The 13,505-nt window shown below is 49.3% G+C and overlaps 1 protein-coding gene across 3 annotated transcripts in view; it reads left to right on the forward strand.

Moving 5' to 3' along the window:
- ME3 (malic enzyme 3) overlaps positions 1 to 13,505 on the forward strand; it is a 115,830-nt gene that overhangs the window by 41,027 nt on the left and 61,298 nt on the right. For all 3 annotated transcript variants that reach the window (XM_044441451.1, XM_044441452.1, XM_044441453.1), the window contains exons 3-4: positions 8,199 to 8,332; positions 10,402 to 10,551. In XM_044441451.1, the coding sequence (XP_044297386.1) occupies positions 8,199 to 8,332; positions 10,402 to 10,551 (284 nt within the window). The remainder of the gene's footprint in view (positions 1 to 8,198; positions 8,333 to 10,401; positions 10,552 to 13,505) is intronic.

Consider the following 13,505-nt stretch of genomic DNA (forward strand, 5'->3'; position numbering starts at 1 on the left):
GTGCCAAATGAATCAACCAGCAGGGGTCCGCAGGAACCCTGGCGTGCTTTGGTGACCGCCGGATCCTGACACCAGCGAAGAAGAAAGGTGCAGCACGTAGATGTGGTTAGATGCTGGGCTTGGCCGGGTGGGGAAACACTCTGTGCTTTGCCTAAGTCTATTAGCACAGGCTAGAGAGAAGTCAGCATTCTCAAAGGCTAGGAAAAATCCCATTGTGATTGCGAAGGTGCCAAATGAACAACAAGCTTGAATTTATGTCTGAGGCAGGCAAAGGGCCAGTCGGTGGTCGCTGTAAATGCTCATCTGTCTATGGCTTCGATGGTGTCATTAGCAAACTGAAAATGAAAGGTCCCGAAGAAAGAGGGTGCAGCGAGAAAAGCACTGAAAGAATTATTGTTTTTGGGGGGAAAAATTAGAAAAGGCGAGTTGTTTTCAGCAACAAACCCTTCATGTAATTTGGCAGGCACAGTGGGAGAAAGAGATCTTTGTCCCAGGACTAACCTGGAATACATTTGCCTTGATCAGAATAGAAAACAGGAAGTACATTGGCTCTTCGTCAGGCTGCGACAAAGGTGGAAATAAAGAGCTTAGCAGGGGTGGAGTGGGCTCCCATAGTGGATCCATCCATCTATTCACGTGAGCGGACAAAAGCCTTCCCTTTGGCCCTGCACTGAGGTCTCGGAGATTTAAACCACTTCCCCAAGGAACACTTGAGACAGCTCAGCTCATAAGAACGTAAAAAGGGCCCTCCCGATAAGACCGAGGCCCATCTTGGGGCACCAGAAGAGCTGCTGGATCAGCACAAAGGTCTAACTAGTCTGGCTTCTGAGCACACAGTGGGCAGCCAGAAGAGAAGCCGACAGCAAGTCACGAACGCATCATGTTCCCCAGCAATTGGCCTACAGGGGCATAATGCCTCCGGTACTGGAGGCAATACATGGCAACCCAGACCAGTGTCCCTTGATTGCTTTCTCCTCCATGAGTAGGTCTGATCCCTTTTTAGAGCAGTCCAGCTCAGTGGTCACCACGCCATCTCGGTAATGAAGTCCATACTTTATGCACTGCTGGAAACGCCCAAGTGTTCAGGGCCGAAACTGACATTGCTTTAAACCAGTGTCTCGCACCGATGTCTTTCTCCCCATTTTTATATTATAATCGGTGTAGACCTCCCAGTCCCCCACTCGGAATATCGGACAAATCTGCAGTGGATTCAGATATGTTCGAATTTCAGATATGTTCAGTTTCTAAGAAACTGACTCATGAATTCTGCATCAGGCAGGCTTTTCCGAAGTCATGCAGATTCACAGACTTGCAGAGGTGGTGGTGCTTATGCAGTAATATTATGCAAATTGAGTCACAGAAAAAATACCAAATTATGTAAAACCACCAAAAGAATGTGCATTTCCTCCACAGGCATTTTCGGAGGAATTGAGAGGCTTTGGGCATTTTCAGAAGCGCAAATTTATGTAAATGCATTTAGATTAGCACCACCCTGTTTCCCTCCAACCCTATGCACCATTGGATGCAGCTCCAACAGCGTCTTTCAGATTGAATTTGACCTTTGTGCTAGAAGAGGTTCTGCAAATGGGAAGTCATAATGTCCTGCATCACTTCCCAGTTGGGAAAAATCATCTATCCAGTGTACAAGGATGCCCTACTGGGAGGTGGCCTTGTTCTTCTCAGTGCTTTTCTTCTGTGGCTTTTCATTGTTGTAATTCTTCCTCAGGAGTTGTCTTGGTGGCCCATGTGGCTTCCTGGGGCATGGGGATAGCTGTGTGGGAATTGTGGGAAGCAAATCAGTTGTGTCTTCATTGTTTGTCATTGCTTTTCTATCACCCACAGCAAGTGTCCTAAGAAAATGAAGACAACTTTGTTAAGCTCTTGGGGACCAACACTGTGGTGCGCAGAGCCAAAACAGTCATTTTGGGGAAGAAAGAGTGGTACACCACAATAAATACTCAAGCGGTCGTAGACCCCTGAGAAACAGGGAGGGGAAGGAGTGTTTTAAGTGTGCTTGTGTACATGTGTTTCAAGCCAGATGCACCAGAACAATGAGAAGCTGTTGGTGATAGAACAAAGATCTTCTTCCGCCACATGGTCCTGGTTGTGTAAGTCACAGAGGCCCTTTGACATCTCCCGCCTCTATCAGAGGTATGGTTTTCTGGCTTTGAGAATGCTGCCTCCTTTGGCACTCAGACTATAGAACTTCTTGCCCTAGAAAACCTACCTGACTTTGTTGGTGACCTTGATGCCAGTTGAGTTCCTTGTTTTGTCGGCACACTTGCATCCTGGCTAGTTCTTGAATATTATTATTCTTGCTTTTTCACAGAAGTTGATTGTTATCTGCCGCTTCTGTTTGGCTTTGATATACTAACAGTGACCTCCATTCTCTAAGTGTGGGTGCTTACGTAGACCAAATGGTATCATGCATATGCAAGAGGGAGGTATCAGGTTTGAGTCACCCCTGGATTTTGTATGGAAAAACACCCCAAAAGTTAGTGGGGGGAAACCCTATGGAGGCAAAAAAAACCCAGGTGACCCAAATCTACCATTTAGCTTACATAGAGAACCTCCAAAGGGAGAAGAGGCTCTTTTCTTTAGACAGTTGTCCACAAATAGAGGAAGGCAGGGGTCAGGTTGTCATGTGGGGCAGCAAGTAGATGTGTGGGATAGATGCACTGGGACCGTGACAACAGGACTGAGACAAGGCAGAGTCCAACAGAGTCCACCGTCCAAGACTGAATTCGGAAGCAAGTCCTAGTCAAGGTATGCGCTGAGGTCAGGAAGTCAGAGCATGTACTGGGACAAGGAGGTGGCTATGAACAAGCCAAGGTCCAAGCACCAGAAAGGCACAGAGGAGGGTGCAGGTACCTGGGTCAAGATGACCAGGCCATGTACAGAGGCAGCAGAAGGTGTGGCAAGCATGACTAGCTAGCAAGGCAACAAGGCAGGGCAAGGCGAGGCAAAGGAAAGTGAGGTGAGACAGCACGGCAAGGAGGCGATCCGCAGGCGCTGAATGTGCTGCAGCAAACAGACCTGTGTTGCTGAGGCAGGATGCAGCGAGGCAGGGTGAGGACCCGGTCAGGTGAGGCACAAGAGCTAAAACTGCACCACGGCCAGCAGGAGGACCTGTGTTGCTGAGGCAGCTAATGGAGGGAAGAGCTGGCTCGTATATAGCTCTGCTGCCAGGTCTCCCAGATGAGAGACCCAGCGGGGCCTGGGTCCGATCCTGGAAGTACAGTGGCTTCTAGATCTGGCTACCAGATGGAGCCAAGATCCTGACCACAGGATGTGATGAAGGAGATGGGCAGAGCTTGCCTTCTCCCTCTCATTACATGTTTAGCCTGTTCGGTGTAGAACACTCAAAAAGCGTTTTTGCTATCAGGTTATGGGCGCTGCCTTTGACCCCACAAGCTACTTAGCTCCGTTCTTCTGTTCCATTTAGGTGATTCCTGTGGGTAGCTGAGCGCTTTTGTCTAGATTCTTGCAGTGTTGTGTATTTTGATGATGAGGTGAAAGGGGATCAGAGTTCACCTTGCACGCTTGGCTGTTCTGACGCACATCACACTCTGCATCAACATTGTCAGAATTGAAACGCTTGATTAGGAAACCATCATAGGAAAAACGATTCCTCATGGCCACCCTATCATTCGTATTTGCTTTGGCATCAGCAGCAGTTCTGGCTCCAGGGTCTACCATTTTTGGATTCTAAAATGTACTAAAAATGGTCTGATGAGAGTAAAGCAACCTACAGCTAAGGGGTTTCATGCGTCATGATCTGGGCTGTTCTGGTGGCCAGAACAAGAGCAAGCACCACCATATTCTCAGGACTGGTTCCAGGCCCTGTTGGAGCTCTCGGCCTCCTAATGAGTGCCAGCTGGGAGCCCTGGAGGAAGAGCTGGGTACGAGCCAGCGCTTTCCTCCAGAACTGGCCCCGCGAGTGGAGCTTTTCCTGCTTGCAGTAGTGCCTGCACTGTGCCATGCCTGTATTGTAACATGCTTTATGTGGGGCTGCCCTTGAAGACAGTCCAGATGCTTCATTTGGTCCAGAATAGAGCAGCCAGGATACTAACGGAGACCGGCAGGTATTCGCATACAATGCCAGTCCTTTACCACTTACACTGGCTGCCAATTGAAGTCCGGGTCCGGGGCCAATGTAAGGTGCCAGTGATGACCTATAAAGCCCTAAATGGCTTGGGTCCTAGATACCCAAGGAGCGCCTCCTTCCCTATATACCCTCCTGCCCCTTGAAATCTGAGATGGAGGTCCTTTTTCAGGAGCCCTCCTTGAAAGAGGTTAGGAGACAGAGTACCTGGAGGAGGGCCTTCTCTGCGGTGGCGCCCCGGCTGTGGAATGCGCTCCCCAGAGAGGTTCGCCTGGTGCCAACACTTTGTCTTTTCAACCACAGGTGAAAACCTTTTCATTTTCCCATTATTTTAATGTCTAATTGGTTTTGATGTGTTTTTACATTGTTGTATTATCGGATGATGCGCCATTTTATTTTATTTCTTATTTTACTTGTTGCTTGTTATAAACTGTCCCGAGACTCCAGTAACAGATGGCTTATAAATGCTTTAACCGGACGCCCGAATGCACGCTGTCTTGCTGTTGTGCCTGCCTTTGTCCAAGCTGTGTGCTGCCTTGGCGAGTTGCCTCAGCAACACGGGATTGTCTGCCAGCTGAGGTTCAACTCCTGCATCTTGCCAGACCCTTGTGCATTGGGTTCCTCTGGTTTCCTGCATCTTGCCAGTTCTTCAGCATCTCTCCATGTAACTTGGCTTGTCAGGCACTGTGCCTGCATCTCGCCTGCTGCTTGCCGTGTCTCCCGCCCTGTCGTGCCTCCTGCCCCGCTATCCAGGACAAGGTACCTGCACCTCTGCTTGTCCTGGTTCTCAACCCTCGGTCCTGACTGTGCCCTTGTTCTGCGCTGAGGCATTCTTCTGCTGCCTGGCCTCAGCCTGTGCCATGACGACGATTTGGACTTGCCATTAAACCCTGCTCTGGGACTCTATCCTGCCTGAAGTTCTGTCGCCCTCATCCTGCCGCCTCTGTCGCTCTTGTCTTGTCTCTGGCTGCCCACACCCCGGACCCTGACATACCTCGTAAGCATGGCAAGCAAACTCTCTGCATCTGGTCCAGAAGCTTTTGTCCCAGTCAACACTACAAGTCTGTGTTTGCCGATCGCCCGGCAGCTCCCTAGTAGCATGTCCGCATGTGCTTGGATGTCGCTGGCAGAGCTTTCTCCAAGTCCTGACGCTTGGAGAAGGTTGCTCCTGATGGTTGCCAGTAAGAGTGAGCCTTCTTTTGCCCCTCAGTCAAACTGTGGCAAGCACTGACTCATCATTTCCAAGTTGCTAGTAGGTACTTACAACTACCGGATTACTACCTCCACCAAGAACTAGGTCCATTTCTCCTGGTTTTGATGTCAGCAAATTGGTCGTGCTGGTCGGCTGAAAGACATAATCCAGCACAACTGGAAGGTACCAGGTTGGGGATAGGTAGAGAACCAGTGTGGTGTCGTGGTTAAGAGCATGGGACTGGGACGCGGGCCATCTGAACTCAGTGCCTGCTCAGCCATGGAGCCACCTGGGTGACTTTGGGCCAGATACAGACTCCCAACCAACCTGCCTCACAGGATTGTTGTTGTAAAGATAAGATTGAGAGGAGGAAGAGAATTATATAAACTGTCTGGCGTTCCTTGGAAAAAAAAGGCAGGATCTAAATACAACAAATAAATAAATAAAGTGAATGCTGACCAGTCTTCTATAGATGGCTCCTTCTGTAGAAGAAAGGTTTTTAGATGGGGAGTGAAGGAGAGGCAATATGCCAGACATACGCCTTGCCCTCCAACAGTTTCCCAGGGTGGCTTATCTAAGTTATAATCCCATTATGTTCCTTGAACTGCCTTAACTCTCCATCCCCTCTTGAGTTCTGGAATTGCAGGCTGATGCATGTACACAGGATCTTCTGTTCTCTCCCGACACAACTACAGAAGGGGTTGCTTATTACCCAAATACAGTTGCAGTGTCTGGATGTTCTAAGGAAGACTGAAGGCAAGGGGCGTGGACATTTAAACATCAAAGCTTGGCCTTGTGTTATGTGCTGGGGTTAGAGATGGGCATTGGGTCGAAAAACCTAGAGGCCTGCTAATCTGCACGATCGTCCACCGTCCGGATGCACTGACGCTAACTCTCCTTTATTTTTACTTTATTATCAGTTTTTACACAAATCCTGAACCTTGCTAAGTGAGTGTTCATGATCCCATTCTACAGTTCTGGCTCACCTTTTGTTACACTTGGCGTATTTCTGTCATTCTCAGTGACTATCTGTATCTCTCACTGGAGGAAGGAAGCTGCACTGCTTTTGCTGGGGGGTTCAGCCCACACAACCTTCCCTGAGGCCAGCACGTGCCGTGGGGATGCTCAGACAGACCGGGATGGGCAGCAGCCCTGCCAAAACTAATACTGCTTTCATTTAGGTTACTGCATTTGGGGGAGTCAAGAAATGAAACATGGACATCATCATCATCATCATCATCATCATCATTATTAGAGCAGTTTGAAGGGTCACTGGGGGATGGCGTAACTCGTGGCTTCCGCACAACAACAGAACTTTCAGCAATCCTGAACAGAATGTGATCATATATTAGGAAGAATTAAACAAAAAACATTTTCATGGAAAGATTGACCTTGATTTCTGCTCCCTAGAAACGCTTGTAAAATGATTTCCAGCACTTGTTTTTTAATCCTCTGTTTTCTCTTCATGTTTCTGATTTTATGGGCCATTATGTATATATCACAATGAGCTGGAAAGGCCATGGTAATTTAATAATTTGATTTTATAAGCAGATGCGAGGGGTGGTGGTAGGTACATCGGCGGCTCAGAGGATCAAAAATGTGCAAGCACTAATGTATATGTTCCCTGAAGCCGAAATGTGTGGATTTAGAGGACCCCGGCTCCTAAAAATGGGGGCATGGACAGGGGAGAAGACAACTTTGGTTTCCAATAACCCCCAAAACCTCAAGAAGAAAGATCCAAGGTGGGGGCAGCGGGGGGTGAAGCGCCTGTGGGCAAGAAGCTGCTTGCCAGGTCAACCCAGCCCCTTGCTGTTCCTGCATCTGCACGGGAGCAGGTGTGATGGGCAACCGGAGGGTGTGGCTGATGCTCACCCAGATGGACGGCTGCCAATGAAAGACTTGGGGCTCCAGCCCCTGTGGACTGTCCTCCAGCGTTGCTGTGGCAGCTGGCCAGGCATTTCAACTACAACCCCCATCAGCTCCAGCCAGCATGGCCAACTGGTGAGGGAATGTGGGAGCTGTGGGCCCAAGGACCTGGAATACATCTAGATGTGTAGCCCAGCCAAAGGTTGTCCCATTCAGCTTTTCGTCCCTGCCTGGCAGAGACCATTAAGCTCTAGCTCTGGACCTACTTCTCAGCAGCCCACATCTTTTCCCCAGAACTGGGAGTGCCTGTGTGGGCCAATGAAAGCATCTTGAATTGCCACGTGGGGCAGGAGGAGAGGATTTCAGCAGGGACTGCAGCTGGGGAGAGAAGGATCCATCTTTACCCTGTGTGACAACACCCCCTGTCAAAGAAGTCTTCCCAGTTCGGTGATAAACGCTTGCACAAACGGGCAAAAACCTTGCTGTTGGTCTGTGATGATTGGAGGAAAATGCACATTACTGAAGAATTAATGTCATTTAAGAGGGTGTGGATGAACCATTAATTAACCGGCTTTGCCTTCTGTGGTATCCTAATCCTAATTTCTAAATATAGATTAGAGCATTTCAACTTTGGCCCTGAATCTTTTAAATTCGTAGCACGGGGTGACTTTCTCACCCCAGGCTCACATGTTGTTGTATATCTTGCACATAAGTAGATCGTCCATTCTTCTAGGCTATTGTCAAATGCAGGGTATCAAACAGGGTAGGTCTATGAATCAAATGAAACTGGGTAGGCAAGAAACTTTGGAAACCCATCGGCCAGTGAATAGCCAGAAATTCTCAGGCTGGTTTTCTCTGGAGTTTTTGTGAGGATACACAGGGGTTGCACTGGGGAGGGAGGGCCCCAGAAAGATACTCCTCTTTGCAGCATATCCTAAAGCGGGTCCTGCAAAGTGGAAATCTGATTGTGCCTCTTTTTATGAAGGGAGCAGATCTCTGCCATTGCTCAAGGCATCCTCCTCTTCCCCTTCCCAGGGAATGGCCTTTACCCTCGAAGAGAGGCTGCAGCTGGGAATTCACGGCCTGCTTCCTCCATGCTTCTTGAGCCAAGACGTGCAAGTTCTCCGTGTCCTGAAAAGCTACGAGACCAAAGCCAATGACCTGGACAAGTAAGCAGATGTGACCCCAAGTGTTTTTTTGGGAGAGCCCCATGGCTACAGCCCTTTGCAGGAGGGCCTGCCCACCCCTATCCGCTCTTCGGTGGTGTGAAATCCCAGCGTAATGCAGCCGCATTCTGCTATAAACTTTGCAACAGCTGATGTTGCTTGCATATGAGCAAGACAATGCAGAGAAGCTACTTCTAGTGCTGCCGCATAATCCTCTGTATTATCACTGCTCTCCAGCCTGTATTTTTGTTCTCTTGAATTAGAGACCCTTCCCTACCATATGTGCACAATTCCTTGGGCAGTTTCTGACACTTTCCCTGGGTTACACAAACAGTAAACCCTCTTCCAGTGCAGCAACATGCATGTCGACAGCATATGCCCTCGTCTGTGATAACTGCCATCTACTTGGGAACAGGACCGGGGCTCAGTGGCGGAGCAGCTGTTTTGCACGTTGATGGTCCCAGGTCCGATGCATCTCCGGATAGGTCTTGAAAAACCTGCGGCTGAAACCCTGGCTGCCAGTCAGTGCCGGCAGTACTGAGCGAGATAGACCAGTGCCCCGCCGCCCCAGCGCTGCTGCACTTGCCTTGTTCAGTCTCAGGCTCGTGCCCGATTCTTTGTGACCCCAGGAACCACAGCTCTCCTGTCCTCCACTGCCTCTTGGAACCCACCCAACCCCACACCCTCTGCACCAGTGACCCCATCCAGCCACCTCGACCTCTGCCGTCCCTTTCTCCTTTTGCCTTCAACTGTTCCCAGCTTCAGCATTTGTGGGCCTCCTCTTGTGCTTGCCCTGCTCTCGCAAAGCAAGCTGAGCCAAGAGGGAGTCTGCAAATGAAGTCTGCACAACTGGCAGCCTTCTTTCATATCAGGTGCAGCGGCACAGAACAGGGATGGCTGCTTCCAGACACTGGGTATGTGTGTGTGTATGTATTTATTTGGAATTTTTGTATGCTGTCCCATTCACATAAGCCTTGGGATGGCTTCCAACATCATAAATAAATACATATATACATACATATAAAATCTAGCTACATCCTGGCTTAATATTTAAAACCAATAAACAAAATCGACAATTAAAATATCATTTAAATAAAAAGGTCTTAGCCTGGCGCCAAAAAACAAATAACGACGGCGCCAGGTGGACCTCTCTGGGGAGAGCATTCCATAAGTGGGGCGCCACCACAGAGAAGGCCCTCCTCCAGGTACTTTGCCTCCTGATGTCTCTCCCGGAGGGCTCCCAGAGGAGGGCCTCTGCTGCCGATCTCAAGGGGCGAGAGGGCAAATATGGAAGAAAACGTTCCTTTAGGTATCCAGGTCCCAAGCCGTTACGGGCTTTATAGGTGATAACCAGCACCTTGAATTGGGCCCGGGCTTCAATGGGGAGCCAGTGAAGCTGCTAGAGGACTGGGGTTATGTGAGAATAACGCCCAGTCCTCGTCGGCAACCTGGGTGCTCTATTTTGCACCATCTGATGTATCCGGACCATCTTCAAGGGCAGCCCCACGTAGAGCGCATTACAGAAGTCCAGTCGGGCTTCAGTGAAGTCGGTAGGGCTCCATTCCCCCTGCTAGCAGTGCCCCCCCCCCTTCTGCAGCATGTGTAGCAACCAATATCCCTGTTCTTTGGCGTCTCACTGCAGTCCTAAGGGCCAAGCACTCGCTTTTGGAACAAGAAAAGCATGCTGAACTTGGCAGAAAGGGGAGTTCTGTGGTGTTTCCACATTCCTGGGAAATTGCTCTGCACAATCCCCTTGATAATGAGTTTGAGCAGCAGTGGAGGAGAGGGCCCAAACATTGTGAAACTTTTCAGCATAGTTCAGTGTCAGTCTATGGCCGAAGGACCTTGGAGATCTGGATTCTAGTCTCCACTCAGCCGTGGACCTGGCGATTTTGGGCCAGCCACTCCCTCTCAGCCCAGCCTACCTCACAGGGCTGCTGTTGTGAGGATCAAATGCAAGAGAGAGGGATCACGGATACTGCCTTGGACACCTCCAAGGGAAACAGGATGAATTGTAACGAATCTGTCATAAACGCAACTGACTTCTCAATTTCTGTCTGTCCTCACCCCAGGTACATTATCCTCATGACACTGCAAGACCGAAACGAGAAGCTCTTCTACCGAGTTCTCACGTCGGACATAGAGCGGTTCATGCCCATAGTTTACACCCCAACTGTTGGCTTGGCTTGCCAGCAGTACGGCCTGGCATTCAGAAGGCCGCGGTGAGTAGACGGGGCCATTTCTATCTCCTTTGATTGTCCTTCTGCCTCCCCCCACTTCGTTCCCCCTCTCCCACTGCTCCTGTTAATTGGAAATGAATTATCACTTAGTAGGTGGGGCACATCCTCCCATGGGTGGTCTCCAAAAAGAGGGAAAAATTGATTTTTGATCAAATGATTTCGATATCAAGCTCTGTGGGTGTGCATTCATTGAAGGACGAACTGGAAAGAATTCTTGCTTTCTTCCCCTCAGCAGCAAAACAAGAGTGGTTTTGTTCAAGAACAGTACAGTACAGTATTGTAAAGCTGGCTAAATGTAACCACAAAATGTCACTTTAAATTTTCATTTCAACCCTCCTCCGTTAGCTCCATAACCTTTAGAAAGCTTACTGGTTTGCTTGCAAACCTTGGAAAGAATAGGAGTTATGAGGCACTTCCTCCCTGTGTGTCTGATCCTAAACATGCCTTTCTTATAATCAGGAAGCCAAACACTGTCCCACACATTAATCCTTCTGCCAGATTGTTTACACGGGACTTGCTGGTGAACAGACGTTGCCGGTCTTAGCAGGAGCCGGGGCAGAGCCAGGCAAAGATGGCCCGAGGAAATCAGCAGCAGCTTTAGGACAGCCAAGCAGCCCTGAACTGGAGGGGCTGAGCAGTCTGCCAGAGCCTCTTCCGCTTTCCCTTTATAGTGGCTGCAGCCCGAGAAAGCAGGAAACCTCAGACAGAGTCAGGACCACCAATATTTTAATCAAGGCCCGGAGGAGGAGTAACTTAGTCGTTTTGCATCAAAACATATTTCCCTTCAGGCCCACAAATACCTTTCTGTATCGTTTTTGAAGAGCAGGACAAATTTTCAAAATACTGTTCATTGTTACTTCTTATTGCTGTGTTCTTCTCCAAGGCACACCATGGGACACACATAAGGGGCATGCAAACGGCATCTCCCACTAAAGGGGCAACCTTACGCAGCAGTCTTTCCCACGGGAAAAGCTTGCAAGGGAGCGCACCCTCCTTCGCTGAATTCTCGCCTGGGCACCAGGCCCCCCCCTGCAGCCACCGGCCTCACTGGCTGCACTTCTGGTCGCTGCATGGTCCCCCCTACTCAGAGATGCTCTTGCGCACCTGCTGCTCTTCCATGCAACTGGGAACCTTTGGCCAAGCAGCGTTCCTGCTCCGAGGGAGAGCCCTGTGTGTGGGGGGCCCGTTCTCTGACCTGCAGCTTCTAGGGGAGTGGTGCTGGCTTTCAGCCAGGGAGCACTGTCTCATTGGTCTTCTCCCCATCACGCATGGGCGCAGAAATCGGCCCAGTCCTAGTCCAGGGCCCTCTTAGCGTCCCACGAACCCTGTGCTGAGAGAGAGAGGGATCCTGGCGCAAGGTCTCCCTGTAGACTGAAGGTGGCAATTTTGGGAAGTTGGGGTGGCACATTGCCCCCTGGAATCCCCCAGGTGGGTGCACCCCACCACCAGAAGTACCCACAGCAGTGGAAATCTTGGAGAAGGCAGGCCGGTTCTTCGGTTGGGCAGCAGGCTGAATGCTTTCTGGGAGAATCCGCAGCAGCAGCAACTGGGGGCACACGAACAAACCAGTCTTAGTGGCTGCACGTTTCCCACTGCGGCAGTTGAAGGGGATTTGACCCCAGGAGTCCTCACAAAGTCCAGCACTCCTACTGTGTTGTCACATGGGCTTAGTACGGTTAGATCTCTGAGCATTTTGATGCACGCGTACAAATTACAGTGTGAACGGAGAAGCCCAGAAAAAAAGCTTGCATTCAAAAATAATAGCAATACATATCCTCCTTCAAACCTCATGGGCCATGGACAAGTCATATGCAGAACCGTTTGCCTGAAACAGTACTTTCTGGAGGTATATTTAACTTAACTACTGATTATTAGAACATGTCAAAACGCCAAAATGACCTTTTCATTTCAGAATCTGCATTGTAAATTATACTTTCTGTTTGTTGTAGCAATAGCCCATGACAACTAAAATTCCATTTGTATGATATCTAGAAAAATAAATCCTAATCAAGGGCATTTTGCTAAGCTCATTATTTTTCCTCCTACATAATCCATTCTCTGTCTAAGATTGAGTGCACTGCCATATCCAAACTGAACAGCTGATTAATTCTTTTTACAGCTCTCAGTTGACTTTTAAGTGCAGAATAATCATAGTAACCAACTGGAAAGATTGTCCTGTCAGAGCCTGAGTTTTATTTGATCTGCCATACCTTTGTATTCATTAGAAACATGTAGGAATATTTTTTAAAGAAATATTAAGGGAGAGCAGCTGGTCCTCCAGGAGAGTGAGGTTAACTGGGATCCATCCAACACGTGTCACTCAATGCACTAGACGCGCCTGGGCAGGATTCCCAGGTGGGATGAAGGAAGGCAGAGGGAACTATTTAAGCCCTTTCTCCGCTTGTAGCTCAAAATCAACCACTCTAAGCTGCTTTTGCATTTTCAGCAGGGAGGATGAGGCAAAACACAAGGGACCCCATGGAGACATGGGGGTGGAAAAGCAAAGATTGCTTTTCCCAGGAGAACGTACAAAGGGTGCTAGATTTATTTCCGTGCCCTAGCCAGAGCCTTAAAAGACGCTTGCTCCTGGGGAGGAAAGCTATGGCAAATCTAGACAGCATACTAAAAAGCAGAGACATCACCCTGCCGACAAAAGTGCGTATAGTCAAGGCTATGGTTTTCCCAGTGGCAATGTATGGCTGTGAAAGTTGGACCATAAGGAAGGCTGAGCGCCGAAGGATTGAGACCTTTGAATTGTGGTGCTGGAGGAGACTCCTGCGAGTCCCTTGGACCGCAAGGTGATCAAACCAGTCAGTCCGAGAGGAGATCAACCCTGACTGCTCTTCAGAAGGCCAGATCCTGAAGATGAAACTCAAATACTTTGGTCACCTAATGAGAAGGAAGGACTCCCTGGAGAAGAGCCTGATGCTGGGAAT

Source organism: Varanus komodoensis, unplaced genomic scaffold (assembly GCF_004798865.1).
Source record: "Varanus komodoensis strain SLA01 unplaced genomic scaffold, ASM479886v1 scaffold4, whole genome shotgun sequence".
NCBI lineage: Eukaryota > Metazoa > Chordata > Lepidosauria > Squamata > Varanidae > Varanus > Varanus komodoensis.